Consider the following 21,393-nt stretch of genomic DNA (forward strand, 5'->3'; position numbering starts at 1 on the left):
CCACTGAGCCACCCAGGGATCCCCCAAAGCACAAAAGTTTTTAATTTTGATGAAGTTAGTTTATCTGTTTTTTTCTGTCACTAGTGCTGTTGGTGTCACACTAAAGAAGTCCTCTCCTAGCCCAGGGTCACAAAGATTTACTCTTATGTTTTCTTCCAAGAATTTTTCTAGTTTTGGCTGTTACACTGAGGTCCCAATGCAGTTAGAGTTAATTTTTGTGTATGTTGTGGGGCAGGAGTGCAACTTCATTCTTTTGCATGGATGTCCAGCTGTCCCAGTGCTGTCTGTTGAAAAGACTATTCTGTGCCCCACTGAACTGTTCAGCACCATTGTTGAAAATCAATTGACCATAAAATAGAGGGGTTAGTCTAGGTACATTCATATGATTAAAATTTGAAATCTAAAAGGATGTTAAAGTAAGCTAAATATTTCCATGTTTCCAGTTTGGCATCATGTGCCTTATTTTTTTGGTGGTGGTGGTGGTCAGGGGTTATATACATCACCATTATTGCCCACAGGTGGCATCACAGGCAGGTTTGCTAGAGGTGGATCGCAGGATGTTCACAGAACTCTTGAAGACCACCCGGCACTGGCCCAGCTGAGGAAACAGGGCCAGAAAGATCGAGTGATGGGTCTGAGGGTTCTACTGCTCGTTGTGGGCAATAGAAGAACCCCAAGCCTCAGAGATACAGCTTTAAAACGCAGAGCTCTGAGCAGATCCTAGAGTTGGATAATTAAACTGGGTCATTCTGCTTAAAACTGCACATTCTTCTAGTTGCTGTTTAAAATGAATCCTTCACCAGAGGCCATCATCAGTGCTCTAGAGAGAGCTATTGATTTTGGCATATAAGGTTCTATTTAAGATTCTCTAATAGCCCAGGATCAGTGGGACAAACAGAATCATGTATTGATTTCTTTAAAGAAAAAAAAATACTAGCTTCCTTGATTAATTTGGTCTTTAAAAGGGGGGGCGGGGGACTCCATTTTAATGCTTCCTTATTTGTTCCCTCTATTTTCTGGATAGAAATATAGCTTTAGGTCAGGTTCTTCTAAATGAAACTGCCAAACCAGTCTGAATAGGCTTCATCTTTGCCATCAAATACAGTTTGCCTTATTATCATACAGAACTATTTAATCCAAGCCAATGGGAGGCAGGCCCTGGGTGGTGACCCCCAGTTAAAGAGTCTCAGAGCTTACTTCTGGCCCTGACGAATGCGAAGTTGTGGTGTGCTGCTGCCTGCTGTCAGAGAGAGAGTGAGTGGGGCGTAAATGTTGTGTTTGCTCCATCTGCAAGTGTTATAATAAGTTATTCAAAGCTCTTAGCACAGGACCAACCAGAGCGTGCCTCCCTCTCAGTTCCAGCACGTTTTCCTGCCCATCAGATGGATGCTCCTCTGCTGGAGTCTTTGGAAGGTTCTGGTGTCTTTTATTTTAATTGGCGGGCTAGAGCCGACTCCTATGGTGTGATTTTCATTAGAGAGGGGCTGGAGAGAGGGAGTGTTGGAACAGCCCTCCAAACCCAACCATGAATATTAAACATAATACAATTACAGCTTTTGGACCAATTATATTTCTTTTCAATGGGCAAAGTTGACGAAATAGTCGCTAGATAGGAAGTCACAATATCTACTGGCTTCTTTCTGTCCCTGGAATTCATTGTCCTGGCATGATTTTGTGCCCATTTGCTGTGCTACCTGTTTCCCAGCACCGAGTCTTTAACTGGAGCGCTGAGGCTACAGCTCTGCCAAGGAACACGGTTCAGGTTGATGCCGCACACTGTCAGATGTGCAAGGCTGACACCGGGTTCTTAATGTGGATTGGAATGGCTCGTGTGGACTTTGCACACTGTGGGGTGTGCTATTTCTATGTGTTGACAAGAAAGCAGAGTGATGGCTCTCTAAGGAGATATTCTAGAAATACTTTTCCCTTTTTCCTTTGGGGAGAAGTTCACATCTCTTTTGGCCCATTTTCATTTTCTTAGTGACGTAAAATACACAAATGCTGTATCTTTTGGTGTATTTGTTTATTTTGTTTGGAGCCACCCATGCTGGTATCTAAATACAATAGGAAAACAGATGGCAAACTTTGAACTTCTGGACCAAATTTGTGTTTGTCTTTGTCTCCCTAACAGCCAAACTGTAAATTATGGAGTATAAATATTCAACAGAGGAGCTCTTTATGAAAATCACCACAGCAAAATAGACCCTTATTAACCAAATATGTGCTGAAAAGTGCTTGGGCTAGAACCTTCCTCCTCCCCACAACACCCCTTTGCACATTGCTCTTTGCGAGCAGTGCAGCTGTTGCCTATGGGCAGCGCTTCTTTTACAGCATTTATACCTTTTCTCACTTCTCTTATGCAGAATGCCTCAAGTGGCTGTAAGTGCTGAGAGGGAGACCTTTGTTTTCCAAGTCTGGTCCCTGCTCTCTCTGCATCTGTAGTCCCAGACCCCTCCCCAGGGAGGGAGGATCGCGTGCCCGGCCATAGTAACAGAGCTCATCATTGTGCTGCATCGCCCAGGTGGTGCCCTGAGCTAGCCAGAAAGAATGAATGAGTCTCTCCTCTGTGTTCTAGGACTACATATTTCTAAAATCCAGTTTTATTTGAAACACAGCATACAGCTAGGAGTGTATGTAAGCTATGTGTACAGTTTGAACAATCACAGAATGCCTGCATCTACCACCCACCCCCCTGCCCAGCTTAAGAAAGAGAGCGTGACCAGTACCTCTGGAGACCTCTGGGTGCCCCCGCTTCCCCATCATGAATGAGTTCCTGTTTCTGAAACAACATGGCAGTGTCTACACTTAATTCCTCTACTGCCACTCTTACTCAGGGTAACTGCTGTTACCAATTCAAATGTGTCCTTCCCCAGTCTTAAATTTTTTATTTTCTTTTTTTTTTTTCTTTCAGAGAAAGGGTGGGAACAAGGGAGGGAAAGAGAGAATCTCAGGCAGGCTCCACACCCAGTGCAGAGCCTGACCCAGGGCCGGATCTCACAACTCTGAGATCGTGACCTGAGCCGAAACCAAGAGTCACATGCTCAACCAACTGTGCCACGCAGGTGCCTGCAAAATCTTAAAAATTTTCAACTTTACTTAAACAGGTAACCTACACATTCAAGACAATTCAAAAGCACAATGGAGAGAAGCCAGGCTTCTGGGCATTTCTCTTCCTGAGCAGCCTAATCGTCCTCCTCAGCCGAAACCGCCTATTAGTGTTCTCCAGAGGGTGCCTATACACACACAGCACAGACACATTTATTCTTCACCCCCACACCTGTCACACCACTGGGCCCGTGCTCCTCATGTGCAGCAGTGGCTTGGTGACAGCCTCCTACAGCCATGCACAGCTCTGCCTCCTGTAAAGACTCCACAGGAGCACTGTATGGTACATGTTGTTTCTAGTATTTCCGGCCCCTCTGATAACCATTCCTCAATAGGTAATGCCCTTTTTCCCTCAGGTTGCTTTTAACACCTCTTTTTTTTTTTTTTTTTTTTAACACCTCTTTTTAAGACCTCTTTTGTCTTTTGCATTTTCTCACTTCAGTATGATGCTCTTAAATATGTAATCCTTATTTTGCATTAATGCTCATACAGTGTGAGTATGCAATGCCTTTCATTAATTCTAAAAAAATACCAGCCATTAACTCTCTTTGAATATTGCTTCCTTGCCATACACTGTTTTCTCCTTCTGGAACTTCTTTTGGACACATGGTAAACTGTCCCTTTATCATTTGCATGTCTTAACCCCTTGGTCACATTTTTCCTCTGTTTATCTGTGCTCCATTCTAGGTCATCTCTCAGATTTGCCATTTAATCACATATTAGTCTGAATTTAATTTCAGGAGCCATGTCTTCATTTACAGAAGTTTTATGTGGCTGTTTTTGGTTGTTTTTAAAGGAGTCGTCTCCTACTCCCACTCCCCACCCCGCTTTGGGTGGGCCAGGGTCTTACCATCTTGCTACCATGTTTTGGGGAGATCTAACCCTATTGATTCCTGAGTTTGGCACCTGCTCACAGCCTCACTTTACCTCACCCTCCCTCACCCTAGGCTCTCCAGGCTACTTTCCAGTTTGGGACCTGGGGCAGTCACTTGCTTTGTGAATCCAGGAGTGCACTTTAAATGGTGTTATTTATCCAATGGTAGTAATTTATTTTCAGTGGGACAGTCTAAAGTTTGAGACAGAAACCCCATCTTTTGCTACTGAAAACAGTGCTGTGGCTAATGCCCCTGCATGTCTGTGTATGTGTTTGTGTGTGTGTGTGTGTATACGTATGTATGTGTGTGTGGTGTGTGTGTGTGTATGTATGTATATATATATATATATATATATATATATATATATATATATATATATATGGTCTAAATTCCTAGAAGCGGAATTGCTAGATCAAAAGTAAAGTCTGTTGTTTGTTGGAAATTGCCAGATCATGCTCCAAAGAGGGGATTGTGCTCCTATCAAGTGTTATGGATGTACCTGTCTGTCCAAGGCTCTCCCTAGTGTGGAGGGTCTTATGGAGTTTACCACCAGACTTGACCTTTGCCAGGTAGATAGGTGACAGGTGGTATCGAACTATAGTTTTAGTTCATAATTTCTCTCATTACCAGTGAACTTAACTCACAAATGTTTAAAAGCCATTAGTATTTTCCTGTGAACATTTTTCCTTAGCTTTTCTCTTAATATTAGGTTATCAAACTTTCAATTTGAAGGAATTTTTTTTTACAAGAAATTAGCCAGTTACCTCTGTTGCAAACATTATCCCCAGTTTATCACTTGCCTTTGATTTTTTTCCTCCATGTGAGAAGAATTTAGACACTTATATGTAGTTATCAATATTTTCCTTTTTGACTTCTGGATTTTTTGTTTAGAAGGGCTTCCCTATTCTGAATATTCTTGTAGTTGATTCTATTTAACTCTTTGAGCCATCTAGAATTAATTTTGATGCAATGTGGCTGGTAGAGCTCCAAGATGGAAAAGTTGTTATAAGGTATTTTGTCTTTAATTGCTTTTATAAGTGGGATCTTTTCTTTTTTTTTAAATAATTTTTAAAAATTTTTATTTATTTATGATAGCCACAGAGAGAGAGAGAGAGGCAGAGACACAGGCAGAGGGAGAAGCAGGCTCCATGCTGGGAGCCTGATGCGGGACTCGATCCCAGGACTCCAGGATCGCGCCCTGGGCCAAAGGCAGGGGCCAAACCGCTGCGCCACCCAGGGATCCTGGGATCTTTTCTTTGAGTACATTTTTTTTTTATTTTTTTTTTGTTAGGGTTTTATTTATTTATTCATGAGAGACACAGAGAGAGAGGCAGAGGGAAAAGCAAGCTCTAGGCAGGGAGCCCGATGTGGGACTCAATCCCGGGTCTCCAGGATCAGGCCCTGGGCTGAAGGCGGCGCTAAACTACTGAGCCACCCGGGCTGCCCATCTTTGAGTACATTTTTTAAAACTCGTGGTTGTTTGTATCTAAGATAGATAGCTATTGATTTTGACGTATTCATTTAATACTGAATTATCTTCAACTGTCCTCTCTAATAAATTTGTCCACTTCTTTTTTTTATCTAATTGTATCTATTTTTAAAGACAATGTGAAGTATTAGTAGGGGATCCCTGGGTGGCTCAGCTGTTTGGCACCTGCCTTAGGCCCAGGGTGTGATCCTGGAGTTCCGGGATTGAGTCCCCGCATTGGGCTCCCAGCATGGAGCCAGCTTCTCCCTCTGCCTGTGTCTCTGCCTCTCTCTCTCTCATGAATAAATAAAATCTTAAAAAAAAAAAAAAAAAAAAAGGAACCATAGGACTTAAGAAACTGAATTACTGGGACGCCTGGGTGGCTCAGCGGTTGGGCGTCTGCCTTCGGCCCAGGGCGTGATCCTGGGGTCCCGGGATCGAGTCCCGGGATGGAGTCCCGCATCGGGCTCCCTGCATGGAGCCTGCTTCTCCCTCTGTGTCTCTGCCTCTCTCTCTGTCTCTCATGAATAAACAAATAAAATCTTTAAAAAAAAAAAAAGAAAGAAAGAAAGAAAGCTGAATTACTTTAAAAAAAAAACTACCAAAAAAATTTAGGTCCATTTTTTTCCCCAGATAGTTTTACCAAACATTTACTAAACTGTCCCCTTTGTCATTATAAAGCTTTTTGTTCCGAAGTTCCCCTCCCTGTGTAACCTACATTGAGTTTTACTTTGTGATCCATTCACAGCACTGTTAGTAGGAGGGTTTGTCCTGGGTGCATTTGTGACTCAGCAAGCATGTCAGGTCCTGAGCGGTCGGTCTGGTGCGACCTTTGAGTGTTTTCTACGTCTTCCCATGGCCTGTGTGTTCTGCCAGCATTTTGCTACATCCCTTTCTTTTAGAAAGTATCCGCAGGTAGCTGATTTGGGGTCATTTTCTGTTAAAAACAAACAAAAACAAAAAAATCTTAATTATGTATTTAAACTTGATAGGTGCACTGGGTATAGAATTTTTGTTTCAAATAAGTGCTCCTCAGAAAACAGAAAAAAATCTGTGCATGCACGCTCAGAAACTAGGAGTTTAGGACACAGAATGTGTTTCAGATGGTCTTTTCTCATGTGTCTGGACCACATTGAACACGTTAGCATTAGGTTTGTCCAGCTCCCCTTGCTAAGTGCTAGGGTCTTGTCCTGTTTGACTTGCAGTACAGAGGCTGTTGAATTCATCTGTACTGAAATTTTGCCACATTTTTGCTCTTATGGCTTATTTCCGGAACTATGTTGGTGTTTCTGCTGGATGAGAAATTTGTCTCATTATCTAATTTGTCCATATGTGGAAAATCAGCATATACTTAGATAAAAGTAGTTTTTTTTTTTTTTGATAAAAGTAGTTTTTAAAGGGGTTCTTAAATTCAGATTATGACAAGGCAAGAAATTATTTTGAGACTTCAGATGAGTGACAGCCCAGTGTCCACATATTTTTATCATGATTCTCTTCTCCGTCATCAAGTAGGGACACATTCCTTTCCAAATTTCAACAAGAGAGTGATGAACTTACCAAGTCTCGAGTTAAATAGCAGAAAAGAGCTAATTTCCCAACCGGAAAATTAGGGTCTGGGTTGCAGACAAGTGTGGCTGGTTTACCTCTTGCCCCTAATCGAATCTGATGCTGCCCACAACTATGCTGCCTGCTGAACTCACCCCAGGCCCCTGGGCCAGCCTGCACAGGCCAACACCAGCCCCGACTCTTATCCCTCTGGGTGGACTTGTGCTCGGGACAGGCATGTGTCCTGTCGAGCAGAGAAAGAGTATGACACGTCAGCTAATGGATTCGTCTTAAGTCTCTCGTTCCAGGGGCTTTTAAATCATTCTGACCTGACCGCAGGCACGGTCAGCTTGCTCAGGCCTCGTGCAGCTTAGTCTCCTGCAAAGGTGTAGAAGGGGGTAAAACTTCTCTGTAGTATTTAGATGTTTGCGACCCAAGGGGTTTTCTTAGGTTCTGTTTTGACAAGATCATTGTACATAGATCCACACCATTGAAAACTAATGTATCATTTTGGGCTTTAACTCGCATCCCATTCCACTCTGTGCTCATTTTGGGCCTTCTAGGGTGAGGATCCATGACCTCCGCACTGACAAAATCGCCCTGTCACTCTCTGCCCACCAACTGGGAGTGTCTGCGGTGCAGATGGACGACTGGAAGATAGTCAGCGGAGGCGAGGAAGGCCTGGTCTCGGTGTGGGATTATCGCATGAGCCAGAAGCTGTGGGAAGTGCACTCCAGGTAACCGAGCGCTAATGGTACCGGCCACCTGAGCCAGCTCTCCGCGCCCACATGCATGGCCACCCTGTCCCCTCCACGCAGCCCCGGGGCAGGCTGCGGTGGTTCCGATTCTCAGGCCAGGAACCCTGGTTACTGGAGAGGCAGCTCCTCTCGGTGTTCGTGCTACCATGACTCCTACCCAGCTCAGGTAGACAAGACCTATAGGGATGCCCCGGCTACGTGCCCCACATCAGAGCCCCCAACGGGCGTGACCCTGACATCTGCTTGTTTTCCTCTTTTTAGAAGGGCACCATAGGGCTGAAAGTATTCAGGCTTTGTTTCAACTTCATGATCCCATGCTTTGGGCGGGCGGCCTCACAGACGTAGGCCCATCATATTAAGGAGGCCTGTCGCCTGGAACTGACTTGAGGCCATCTTGCCTGGGGCAAGGGCTCTGTCTCTACCTCACCCCACCCTCCATGCCTCCCGTGGGAGCCTCTGCTCCTGGGGCAAGGTGAGGAGGAAAGCCTTCTTTCCCAGAGACTGATCCTGGGAAGTGGAATCTGAGCATAAGAAGAAGAAATACATAGATGCCAAGACCTGCAAATACAAATTGCAAGTCATGGTGAAGGCAGTGCAGTCCAGGTCAGGTACAAAAGGAGGCAAGGTTTTAAAAGAGGAATTGGCTGCTGCTTAGAGAGCAGTGGGAGCTAGTGCTCATTCCCTTCAGCAGCTTTTACCAGACTTGAGCCCTGGGTCCTGTCTACACTGCCTGACTGTCCAGCCCTGCCTTACTCAGCAAACAGGTATGTAATCCCGTTTTCTGCTTTCTGTGGTGATGCATGGACTTGCCACCAGGTGGTGCCAAAAGGCAACCAAAACTCCTCCATGGTGGCATCCCAGATATACCTGCCAGTAGAGAGGCCCTTTTATTGCTTTCAAGAGCCCGCTTTGATTGGCTTAAGGAGCTGATCAATCTCCCCTTCTAGGCGGCTCCAGCCTCCAGGGCCACCATCCCTTCTCCCTCTTGCCAGCAGTAGCTCCATCTACTTCACTAGGCTGGCACTCCAGCAGGTCCCTCCAGTGCATCATTTGGATGAAGCCTGGGTCAGTAGGGTCTTCCCCAGAATTTTACCGTCCCAGCACTTGTCTTCCTAGCTCATTTGTAGACATACCACTGGTCCTCAACTCTGGTTACTTGCTTGTCCCTGGCAAGATCCCCATTTCCACCAGGATAGGAGTGGGCCTCACTTCAGTCTCCCACCCAGAGCTTCTGTGCTCACCAGGTCCTCACCTGCCAGTGCACACAGCTGGTCTGGGTTCTCTTGAGCTTCTGATCAAGCCCTGCTATACACCTGAGAGCCTCTTCCATCAAACTCCCCCGTTCTTCCCACCATCTTTAGCCCCCACCCCACCCCCCACCCCCAGTCCTCCCACCTTACTCGGCCCCTAGCAAAATCTTCCAGCCATACTCTCTCCTAGCTGGTGTCCTGAATCCTGGACTGACCAGGCCAGCCTCTGATGCCCCTGAACCTTAGATACTTTCAAGAGAATGTTCTGTTTCAGCCATGAAGCCTCCCCCTGCTTTGTGGGGGCTCTCAGGAGCAGCCCCTGCTCCACCAGCACAGATTTTTCTCTTGTCTCTGCCTTCCTCAGAGGCCTGTGGCCCAGTGTGGAATCCTCTGTCCCATCCTGGGGGCTTGTGATCTTTCTCATACTCTAGAAACATTGTTTCCCCTTTGTGGGAATGCATCTGAGCTAGTTAGGAATCCTCTAATGGAGGCTCCTGCTTGCATGAGGACATCTTTTATATCCTGTGTCTCCTGGCTGATGCTAGGACCATATGAGGCACCGGATGAAAGTTTTCAGAATGAAGCAAAGGCTTTGTTACATGGATTTCAAGCCATTGTTGCAAAATCTGGCAGCACAAAAGCACATGCAGACAGCCTGTACCTCCTTAGGAGGAAGAGCCTTTACGGATCAGCCCCATTCCCCGTAGCCGGGTGGCCCAGCTTGCAGAACTTGTCCAAGGCTGGCCAGCAGTGGGGCTGTTCTCTACAACACATGGCTAACCTCCTCTACGTCCAGAACGTATCATGGTGCAGGGTAGTCAAGCAGGGGGCACCCAGATTTGTTGACAGGACGGCCCAGAGGGTAGACCTCAGGCAAGACCCTGCCCCTCTCCAGGCCCTGGTTTGTCCTCTGTTAATGAGAAGCTTGGCAGAGGGTTCTAGAGTCCCTTCTACTCTAAACCTCTAGGAGGATGTGCCCCATTTGGGGGGTTTCCCATTCCTATACCTCTCTCTTGTCATGTTCCAGGCACCCCGTTCGTCACCTGTCCTTCAACAGCCACAGCCTCATCACGGCCAACGTGCCCTATGAGAGGGTGGTGCGCAACACTGACCTGGACAACTTCACCACTCACCGGAGGTCAGCGGGCTGGGCTGGGGCTGCAGGAGTACAGAGCAGGTCATCTTAGTTTGATTTCATTCTGGAATCCCTCCAAGCCACCTTGTCTCCACAGGGTCTTCTCAGGCACAGCCATTTTCATAGAGATTGTGAGCTTATATGGCTGTGTGGGTAGAAGTGCGTGGGGTGGGGATGCCCAGGGGGGCTGAGCACCCAAACTGCTGTGGCTAGATGCCCAGCAACAGTGGCATAAGCCCAGTCCTTATGCTCAGTCTGCAGGGTGACTCGGTTTCCCCCCTCCCAGAGACCCCATGCAAGTATGTCTTACAGTCTGCTGGCCTGGCCTTCCCTGACATGGGCCCCCCACCCCAGCTGGCCTCATCAGACTCATGTCGATTCCAGAGATTCTGAGTGTCTGACCCCTGTAGGGGCCTGAGGGACCTGTGTGATATAGGAAGCGCATCATATCTCAGGTGAACGCACAGACCTGCACTGGGGTGCAGGCCAGCAGCACCAGACTGACCCCCTTGCTGTCCCTGTGCTTCCCCTAGACACCGAGGGCTGATCCACGCCTACGAGTTTGCAGTGGACCGGCTGGCCTTCCAGAGTGCGCTGCCCGTCTGCCGAGCGTCCTGTGATTCCGTGGCAGGCTACAACTATGACCTCGCGCTCGCCTTTCCCTAGGGCCACCGTTAGGGGACAGCCTCCTTGGGAGCACGGAGAAGAGTGGGTGGAACTAGAGCTGATGGATTTTACCACGACCAAGGAGTTCTGCACCAGGTTTTTAACACCTGGGGAAGAAAGCAATCCCAGGGTGCACTTGTCTGACCCCACTCACTGGTTCTTGAACTTTCTGCTATTACTGCCTGTGGAGAGCTAGAGTTTGTCAGGGCTTGTGTCCTCTTACTCTGTTTTCTCTCCCTGGGTACTGTACTCCTCCTCGCTGTAGCTCTGAGTACCACCCACTGGCGCCTCCCACTATCCCTCCTTCCACCTCCACCCTGCACCTGCTGCCTGCCCCAGCTGGGACCCTCTCTCCTCCCCACACTGTCAGTACACTACAGTGCAGGGCCCTGCTCGTCCTGCTCCAGTCTTCAGGGGGCCTGGGGCTGTGGTCTCTGAGCTTACAGGGCCCCAACCTCCCCCAGATCAGAGATCACCTGTTCATTCTGGGTGGTCTTTGATACCACCACCCAGTGGAAACCTAGGATAGCAGCACTGTCTCCTCATAGTTTTTACCATAATCTGTAATTATATATTTGTACACTTTTTACTGTTGTGTCCACAACAGTAGATTTTTTCTACCTATTTGTTGCATAAACAGCCCTCCTCCACATAGGACAGAAGAGCAAGAGCTGGGGGAGAAACCCTTATCCTGAACCACTGTGCTAAAGCAGGGCAGCATCAAGGAGCTCTTCAGTGTGAGAAGTAGCTTCTATTTCCAAAGGATTCATTGCATTCCTCTTGATTTAGACTCTTCTGAGCAGTGGCCACCTAATATTCCTTCAAAATATTAAAGCCCAAATTGATAGAACTACAAAGATAAAGTCCATGTTCCTAGTGGGTGATCAACAGATATAATCATTAAAAAATAAAAAAGGAAGGATTCAGAGCATTTACTTAATAGAATTTACAAGCATGATCCAACAGATCAATTTTAAATATCCATAGACCATGCACAGTAAATGGCTGTCTGAAGACCACAAGGACAATCTCAGATTGCACAAGGGTACATCCAGCCAAGTTCAGTGACCCCCCTAATACAATAAAATTAGATAAAGTGAAAAACAAAAATGGAAAATGTGAACGCCACTCCCACCCCCCAGATCAGGGTGACCATGAAAGCACCGAATATCAAAATCCCAGGGTGAGGCCAGAGTGGACAGAGAGAAGGATGGCTTGAAAAACAGGCTGAAGATAAATGGATAGCTGTCACCTCACACGGTGACTCCAGAGGAAGGAATTAGAGAGCTAAAAACTTGATGGAACAGAAAACCAACAAATCGTAAAGTTAATCATAATGCCAAAACCCCACACTTGACCCATTTTACACTGGACCAGCTTTTTTCGAAAAGCCAAAATAGACCATTTTTTGGACAGTGTGGGGAAGGGAGGGGGAGAGTCCTAGCAAACTTCCCCCTGAGCACAGGGCCCAACACAGGACTCGATCCCACGACCCCAAGATCAAGAGCAGGATGCCCACCCCACTGAGTCACCCAGGTGCCCCTAAAATACACAACTCTTGATGCTAAATAAATAAATAATAAAAAAGGCACAAGGGGCTGTGAGAAACAGAAAAAGGAGTAATTATGGACATGAGATTTTCAGGGTGCTTACACTAATCTGAGAGAGAAACGAAGCTTTCCTGCTGTACACGAGTATGTGGAAGTAGGAGATGGTGTGAAGTCCGCGGAAGTCTTCAGATCGCTCAAGATGTTCATTAAAAACCCACATGCAACTCAACAGGACAGTGGAACCAGAGAAAGGGCTGCAACTGGGGTTCATCCCTGAAGCCCCCGAGCAGCGCCCCCTTCCCTGGCAGGCAGCTTTGTCAGGACCAGTCTTCTGCTTCCTTTCAACCAAATTACTTAACAGATGAAGCTCGTCTGCAGTTAGCAGATGAAGTATTTTATTTACTCCTGTTGTCATGTGGGACTCTGACCTCCTCGTGACCTCGCTCTGTAAGGTTTTCATCTCTCGCAGCCTTAATGCAACCAGACCACTAAGTAAAACATTTTTCTTTTATGAAGCAGGCCCTTCCAGTTTGATTTCACTGCTCATTTTACAGACACATTCACGCTTTCCGGCCATTAAAGGTAATTGAAGACCCAGAAAATTTTACCAAACTAAAAATAGTTTTAAACGATTGTCATTCGCTGCCAGCAACTAGCCCAGTGTAAAATGTCACGATTATAGAGGTTTTCTTACCTCCCCAAACTGTTTAGACCGTCTCCCATTAAGGAAAATCGCCTGGTTTTGTGAAGGAGGGCTTATCAGATCCAGATTGAAATCTCAGGCAGTGTTTTCTGCTGCAAAGTCTGCGTCCTGGAAGATGGGGGAAGGAGCGCAGGGTTCTTCCTCTATAAATCAACATTTACCCAGCAGTTTAGAAAACACCTTTAGCCCACGGCCACCCCTTCCGTTCATCCCACCTTACCTTAATCCCTGCTGGCTAGTTTGAGGGAGCCTCTTTGCAAGTTTGGAGTTGTGAGCAGATGTATCATTTCCTTTTCTTTCTGCAGCTCTTCCGTTGCCCAGACTCTTCCCCCTCCAGCTCCCCCAGAGGGATAAGAAACTCCTTTGCCACTGGGGGAGCCAGAGGGCCCAACACCAGAGCTCTTGTATCTTAAAACGTCGTCTGCCTTTTGCTTATACTTTATAAAATGTCAGTTCAAATAATAAATTTTTTAAATCTGTTTCTTGCTCAATTACTTGCCGCCCTGGCCAAGTGTCCTGTGATAGTCCCCTGTCCCCTCCCTCTCCCCAGCCCTCCCCCCGCTGCCTACCATGGTACCTGCGCCCACCCCTGGAGCGCTCAGCTGGCAGGGCAACCTTGTTTTACAGGCCATCGTTGAGTAGAACCACCGGTTCCAGGGGTTCCTAGCCCAGGATCCAAGAAACCCACAAAATTGGATGAGAAATTGTACATAAGAGCATTTTCTGGAAGAAGTCAGGCTAGCTTTCATCAGATTCTCGAAGGGGACTGCAGCCCCCACCCCCTCCCCCCGAGAATCTCAGCTCTGCCACCGATCGTGCCTTTCAAGCCAAGCCATGGGTCTGCCTTGGTGCTGCCACTGCCCAGCCAACAATGTGTTTAAGCGATACTCGGGATGGCATCACTGTCCCCTGGAGGGAGAAATCGCACCTGGCTGATGGCACCCCCGAGAGTAGAATTTTGGTCTGTTCTGAAAGGGAATTTTGGTAGCCCCCGCGATGAAGTGCTCTACCCCGGCACCCCACCTCGGAATCAGAGGCCCCACATTTAGGCGGCTGGTGCTTAGCCCTCTGCATTGAAACGACGAACACCAGCTTACTGCAGACGGACTCTGCCCCGCACGGAGGGATGGCTTCCCCCTGTGAGGGCACAGCCTTCTCATTAAGACCGTCTGGTGGCCTGCCATTAGGGGCCGGTCCGTGACAATGGGCTTAGGCAGGTGCTGTCTCGCCTCGACTCCGGGCCTTTGCTCCGGGCAGCAGCTGTGGCGGCCAGGAGCTTACGGCGGCGGCCGGGGCCTGGACCCGGAGCCTGGACCCGGAGCCCGCGGGCCGCCCGCCTCGCCCTCGCCAGGCCAGACGCTTACCTGGCCGTCGCCCTGTGGGCTCCAGCGGGCACCAGGCAGGGCAGGCTTTCAGCCTCGGCTGCTCACCGTGGGCTCCCCGTGGGCTCCCCGCCGCGGACTCGCCACGCAGCTCAGCACCAAGGGCCTTTTCTTCCCCGTGGAGGGAGGGAACACCCCCGCTCCCCGCAGCCCGAGCGCTGGGCCTGGCCCGGCTTTTCTCCCCCCGCCCACTGCCAGGACACACGCCGCCCTGTCCCCACTCTAGGTCGGGGGTGCACAAGCTGCTGCTCAGCGCCGCCTCGCCCTCATTGCTGTTGGGGGGCCGAAGACAGGAGCTTGGTCCCGTCCTGACCGGGTCGGATGAGGAGGAGGAGCACCCACAACTGAACCCGTCCTGGTACACTTGCCTCCTGATTCACGAAGAGCCCAGGGACAAAGGCAGTGCTGATACCCTAGGAAGTCGTGGTAAAAAACCTGGCTCCTCGGGCTCCCCTCCCCAAGGCCTTCCCAAGGTCACTGTGTGGGCGGACAGCTTGCAAAGCAGGTGTTTGCAAAACCCTTGCCAAGGCAACTTGTATTTTTAACTCCCTGTCAGCCCACGGAAGTCACTGCCATTCCCAGTGCTGCAGCTTCACCTCGGCAGGCAGGTGGGGCAGGGGCAGGTGCATAGGTGCCCTGCCCGCGTGAGCAGAGCACAGAGAGAACTTTCTCGTCCCCTCGGACCAGAGTTGTTTTGTCCAAGTCCAGCAAGAGGGTGCCCGGCCAAAAGTGGAAGCTGTCACAACAGCTATTCTTACGCCATTCCCTTATCCATAATTCATGTTTTAACGTGGCTGCAGGACGTGTCCCGCCAGCCTCTCCTATTAGATTTCCATTACACGGCCCTTTTGCAAACCTACCAAACCGATGCATTTGTGTCAAAATGCCAGGGTCTTTTAACATCCAGAAGCTGAGTTCTGGTAACTTCTCCCCTTGGTGATGTGCAGCGGCAGGGGTCTGGACCCCACTTTCAAGCTGACTGCTGGCACTGGGCAACCGAACAGAGACACGTGCCCACCCCCCTGCTCAGTCTCCACCCACGGCATGAGGCCCTCCAAGCACAACCACACTTCCTTCAAATATTTGACCTACCGTTGATGCCTGCCCATTTCCTTTTAGTTGCTGGTGGTATTCCTGATAGAGGCCAGGCTGGTAAACACAGCCTATCTGTTGTATTGCCTATTGTAGAACACATTTCAAAACAAACATCACTTGCTTCCGATGAGGTACCCCATCAGGCACCTCGGGGGGATGGCTGCACTTGCTCAGGGGCTGGGTAGCCAGAAAGCCCTTCCTGGGTGTGCCAAGGTGTGCCAGCCTTGGGACCTCCGGCACACACCTGCCTCCTTTCTCTGGTGGCCGTCCTGAGACCTGTCCTCTGTGCCAGGAGCAGCGACTCTCAGCCTTTGTTAACCAGAGGCCAGCAGCCCTGCTAGACTGTGGGGAATTAGCCTGCCCTTTCTAGAAGCAGGTTTTTACCAACTCATCAGCAACCCTGATCATTCCCCCAATGGCCAAATGAACAGAAACACCACCTCACATGCTTAGCACCCTGGGAGCCGGTGGGAGAGCTCCAGGTAAACCCCCGCAGGCCACACTCGGGTGGAAATCAGCCCGAACCTTGCCAATCAGATGACACCCTCGGTGACTGGGAACAAATAAGCTTTCTTTGGAGCAGCGTGGACTGGGTTCATGGTGAATAAATCTCATTTTAATTAGCTGGTTAGGTAAGCTGTGGCCCATGGCTTCAAAGACATTAGGCTGGCCCTCAGTGGTCTGAGCAAATGAAAACATTTGAAGTATGCCCACAGTGGCCACATCTCCCAAACTAAAACTCAGGGCATAGGGGCTGATGGAAGATTCATTATTTATAAAAACACTTTACATTAATGAACTGCCTTTGTTGAGAAGCACAAAACTGAAGCAAATTGGGAGAGTCTCAGAAAATCCAGGCCTGCGGTGGCCATGCCAGCCATCCTGCTGCTCAGAGGCACCGTGAGTCCGGCACGCTTGTGGGGTGCGGGGGGGGGGGGGGACGACTGCCCGCATCTGCGAGGCTGCAGGGGGCTCACTGAGGGGGATACTGCTGGGAGATGGCCAGATTCCCACGTACCAGGCCCTCCCGGAGACTAGACTCTCTACCCTGGCAGCCAGGACACCCAAGGGCATGAGCGGGACCCTCCCCGAGCAGCAGGGGACGGCAGGGGGCCACAGGGAGGCAGGTCACGTCCCACTCAGCTCCAGGAAACTGCCTGGCTGGCTGCTTCACGGTTCAGGGGCCCTCCAGATGGCTGGCACCTGCAGGGTAGGAAGCAGAGGCCTCCGCCTTCGCCCCCGACCTACTGCTTTGGAAATGTCAAAACACTTGTTGAGTAAGTGCCAGTCTAAGCAGCAGAGTTCTGGAAATGACTTCAGTGTGCTCTCTGCCTCCGCACAGACGGGGCCGCACTGCCTGACGGCCACCCCCCGTGACCTCAGGCCCCAGGGGCCCAGGCTGTCCTGCTACACGCTGACCCCCAACAGGAGGCCAGCCAGTGTCTGCGCTCGCCCCCAAGCTCCCTAATGCTCAGTGTCCCCCAAACCACCACCACCAAGGTGCGCCAGCCTCGGGACCTCCGGCCCACACACAGTCTCCCGTCCCCACGGCCACGCTTCAACCTGCCTCGCTGCTCCGTTTCAACTGCTCACGTACAGGGCGACGGAAAGCTCATCCTCAGCCCGGTAGCTGCTTGCATCCGCACGAGCAGCCCCAGAGAGAGGCTGCAGAAACGGGGGGCGCGACGCCTGCAGGAGGCAAGACAGGGCCTGCAGGGCACAGGGTGGGAGGCGGTGGTGCGCCTGCCCGCACCTTTTATGTTCTGAACCCAACGCACAGGTGTTCGATAACAAAACCATGGAAATGCGAGAACGCCAGTAACAGCAGCTATCAGTTGCCAGAACTTCCTTGGGAGGCTGGAAGGGAACTTCCCAGTGAGTGTGGCTGAAAGGAACCAAGCGAGGAGGCCTGGAACGCCACCAGCAGTGACCGACCACAGCGACGATGGCCGTGCTGGCCCCGCCGAGCGCCGACTCTGAGCGTGCAGCCTAAGCCAGCCTCTGGGGAGCGCCCGGCCACAGACACCAACTGGAGAGACCACCTTCGTTTCCCGGCCCCCCGCATAGATCACATATCCCTGAGTCGGAAGGGGACTCCGGGAGCCACTCACCTGGGGCAGTCCCCGCCACCGCCACTTGGGAGGCCACACACGCTGGGCCCAGAAGGGCAGGGCCCACCCCGCTCCCAGCTCCCACCGTCAGCAGCCAGGCCTCGAGTCCAGCACCCTGGGGACCCTTGGTGGGCTCGGGTGCATCACGGTGGGTCCCCCTCATCATCCCCCTGCCCACACACTCCGTCACGCCGCCGAGGAAGCCCCACCACCGGGGTCCCGGCCACCACGGAGCAAGGAGCTGCTGGGCTCCCGTTACTGCCCATCACTCGTGCGGCAAAAAGAGCAAACACTTCACCCAAATTAAACCAGAAGACCCGGGGTGGGGGGGAGAAACCTCAGAATCAGCCTTTGAAAACGAGCTGCTGCTGGCTCTCGTTCAGCCTTGGGCCACCGGGCGGACGTGCGGAGCACACAGGAGCCGTGTTCATTACCAAACCGTTTCTTTTTTATTAGAGATAAAAACAGCAAAGTCCCACGTACCTCACCCCAGGGCAGACCAGACAGCGGCGGCGTGGGGCTATTTACAGGAGCCGCAGCAGGACAGCCACGGCGCGGGCCCGGCGGGACGCTGCGCGGCGCAGGGCGGCTTCGGGGCGGCCGGGTCAGTGGCAGAGGGCGATGGTCTCCATGTTAAGGAAGCGGACATGCATCTTGGTCTCGATGTCTATCCCCTGCCAGATCTGGAAGGGACAGAGCAGCATGACGCCGTGCCCCCACCGCCGCCGGCCCGGGTCCTTGCCCGTGTCCCCGGCCGCCCTCCCCGCCGCCAGCACAGGTGGTGCCAAGACTGTGAGTTAAGCGAGGCCTCTCTGCGGGTTCACTGGGATCTGACATTTGGACCTTTTCTGATACTGTCACAGCAAGTTATCATTAAGCACCGAATCCAAGCTCGGAGCCCGGAGCCATTTCAATCCCACCCACCACACTCCGTGGTTTTCATGCAAATTCCTTAACCCCATTCCACCTCCTCTCCATCAGCACAGTGCCGAGACCACCACCTGCACTGCCCACGGAAGTCACGCAGTGCTGGAGGCTCAAATGGAATCATCCACAGAGACGTTCCATACGCTGTGCAGCGCTGTGCAACTGCAAGATTTTATTAAGCCAGCTTCACTGATTAAAAGGTCACAACAGTTTGGTCTCTATAGCCTCCCCGCGGGGGACAGGAGGTCACCCCTGTCCGGTGTAGACAAGCTTATGCCCGGGAAGAATAATTTCTACGCCCAGATGTCCACTGCCACATACCTGGTACTGGTTCTGCCATTAGAGTCCATCGTGGCCAGGGCCTCAGGGGACACCCAGGCCACCCGACCCCGTCTGCCACACTACAAAGGCCCCCCACTCCTAGGGCTGCGCTTGCCAGCTCCTTGGCCCCTGGGGGCCCAACAGGGCCACTGATGGAGAAATGGCTGGACGCACTGGTGTGACTGCTGCCTCCACGCCTGTGTGAGAACTCACACTCCCAAGCCATCACCTGCAGCATCTCCAGGGACAGCCCCACGGGTCCCCAAGCTGCAGGGAGCCCTTGGTGCATTTCTTGCCACTGTCACACACCCACAGTTCCCCAGCGGCTTCCTGGTCTCCTGCACCTGTTCTGAGTGTGCTGGGGTCTGGTGTGGGTGCAGAGAAATCAGACCCGGTTCCTGGGGAGCAGCTCCAACCCCTGTTCCCAGGGAAGCTGCCTGGCACCCAGGTGCTTTCTGCTAAACACCAGGTGGCAACAGGGTCCCAGGGAAAGGCTCGGGAGGGACGGGGAGGGGCCCGCTGGTCAGGAAAGGCCCTCCCTGGCACGTGGACAGATTGGGGAGCACTGGAGGCACGGGGGTGGGGGCTGGGGGGAGCCTCCTGGGGAAGAGGCCAGGTCTCTCAGGCTCCTTTACCTGCCTGGCCCTGGTGTGTGCGGGCGAGGCGGCTGCACACCTCGGCCCAGAAGCTGGTGCCGCCTGCCTCCTCTCCTGCAGAGCTTGCCGCTGACGGGCCAGGGAGGGGGCCCCGTCTGAGCTGCTCCTGGGCTCCACGGGGCCGTGAGCACCCAGGTCCTGGCCCGGCTCTGGCTCCAGGCGGCTCTGCTCCCTCAGGCTGGTCCGAGGCTGGCACAGTGCGCTGGGCCAGAGCCTGTGGGTCCTGTTCCCCTGACTTCCTGTCCTTCCTCTAATTCTAGGACGAGCCCAGAGACCCACGGACAGAGTAGTGGGCGCCAGGCAGCAGGCAGAGTGAGCTCATCTCCCTCGGCTGGGTGCGTCCCTATCAGAGCAGTGCGGGATCCCAGTTCCCAACCTCAGCGCACATTTGTGACGGCAGAGGGCTGGCGTCCACCCATGGGGGCTGCAAGAATGCACAGGAAAGCCATGGGCAGATCCCCACACAGTTGGCTCCACTGTGTGCTTCTGGGAAAAGCTGATGCTCAGAGAGGCAAAGAACACTCCAGAATCTGCTTCCAACGGTCACTGGCAGTGCTTCTGACCAGGGCACCAGGGACTTGTGGGGGAGAGACAGAGCTGTCGAGCCCTTTCCTCGTGCTTCAACTGCTCTAGCCACGGGTGAACCCTACTCTCCCAAAGTAAGTAAAACCTGCATTTTAAAGACCACACCCGGGCAGGACCCCTTTCCCCAGAGATGCGGGTCTCCTCCTGACCAGCGGGCACCCCCTCCAGCCCCACTCCCCTCCTAGACACCCACCTTCAGGAAGTCGTCGAAGGTGATCCCCTCATACACCTGGTCAGGCTCCTGGGGACAGAGCACATACAGAGTGAGCGGCTGCCGCCAGGAGGCCCCCACCCCCGCAGGACACCGATGGTTGGGCCCCTGTAGTCATGAGAAGAGGGGGTCCCTCTGGACTGCCACCTCCAGGCCAGTCACCCTGAACTCCCAACGTCTCCTCGGTTGGCTGCACGGCAGGAGAGAAGGAGGGTGCAGGCTAACCAGGGCCCCACCTGAGCCCCCCATGGGGACCTGGTGGATGAGGCTGTAGAGGAATAGAGGAAGGGGGTGTAGAGGCACGGGCTCCCCTTCCCCTCCACCACCACCACACACCTCCTGCCATTTCCCTGCACTGACCCTCGGGAGCTCACAGACCCCTGGGACTGGGGGGGGGGGGGGGGACGACGGGGACGGGGAAGGGCTGGCCTCCCGGCCCACCCGTCACACCCAGTGAGTCACTGTGATAACGTCCACCTCCCTCAGCCAGTCACAGGCAGTGCCAGTCTCCCTCTGTGCCTTCCCGGCCCTGGGCACACACGGAGCTCAGGGATCAGCGGTGCAGCTCCTGCCCCTTCTGGCGCTCTCTCGGGCTCTGGCACAGCGAAGTCTCCCCAGACCTCGGCCCTGCCTGCAGCAGCCCTGGTGACAGTGACAGCCGGGCCGAAGTCCGTGAGCATCAACAGAGGACTGGCTCTAAGTAGATCCTGGTCATCTGTGCTATTCCTAAGCAGCCATTAGGAAGGGGTCGATCTCTACATGCGGGTATGGAGGAGGCCCCAAGATACACGGGGGGGGGGGGGGGCAGCACAACCATCAACATGTGTCAGTCTCCTTCACTGCTACCCGGACTGCCACCACCGGCCCCCAGGATGTGAAGGGGGTCAGTACGGAGAAGGGGAAGAGCAGTCCAGCCATTTTGTGTGAATCAAAAATAAAAGGAGGCTCAGTGGTTTAGCACCACCTTCAGCCCAGGGCGTGATCCTGGAGACCCAGGATCGAGTCCCACGTCAGGCTCCCTTCATGGAGCCTGCTTCTCCCTCTGCCTGT

The 21,393-nt window shown here is 51.9% G+C and overlaps 2 protein-coding genes across 4 annotated transcripts in view; one reads left to right on the forward strand and one right to left on the reverse strand.

Annotated features, from left to right (window-relative positions):
* Positions 1–13,534, forward strand: part of FBXW8 (F-box and WD repeat domain containing 8) — a 124,584-nt gene extending 111,050 nt beyond the window's left edge. For all 3 annotated transcript variants that reach the window (XM_026015906.2, XM_072722927.1, XM_072722926.1), the window contains exons 9-11: positions 7,557–7,730; positions 10,029–10,139; positions 10,670–13,534. In XM_026015906.2, coding sequence (XP_025871691.1) covers positions 7,557–7,730; positions 10,029–10,139; positions 10,670–10,802 — 418 coding nt within the window. In that variant the 3' untranslated portion in view covers positions 10,803–13,534. The remainder of the gene's footprint in view (positions 1–7,556; positions 7,731–10,028; positions 10,140–10,669) is intronic.
* Positions 13,535–18,069: 4,535 nt separating this feature from the next.
* TESC (tescalcin) overlaps positions 18,070–21,393 on the reverse strand; it is a 47,895-nt gene continuing 44,571 nt past the window's right edge. Inside the window, exons 7-8 of the mRNA XM_072722928.1 lie at positions 20,326–20,373; positions 18,070–18,326 (exon numbers count right to left, since the gene is read on the reverse strand). Coding sequence (XP_072579029.1) covers positions 18,249–18,326; positions 20,326–20,373 — 126 coding nt within the window. The 3' untranslated portion in view covers positions 18,070–18,248. The remainder of the gene's footprint in view (positions 18,327–20,325; positions 20,374–21,393) is intronic.

Source organism: Vulpes vulpes, chromosome 10 (assembly GCF_048418805.1).
Source record: "Vulpes vulpes isolate BD-2025 chromosome 10, VulVul3, whole genome shotgun sequence".
Lineage (NCBI taxonomy): Eukaryota > Metazoa > Chordata > Mammalia > Carnivora > Canidae > Vulpes > Vulpes vulpes.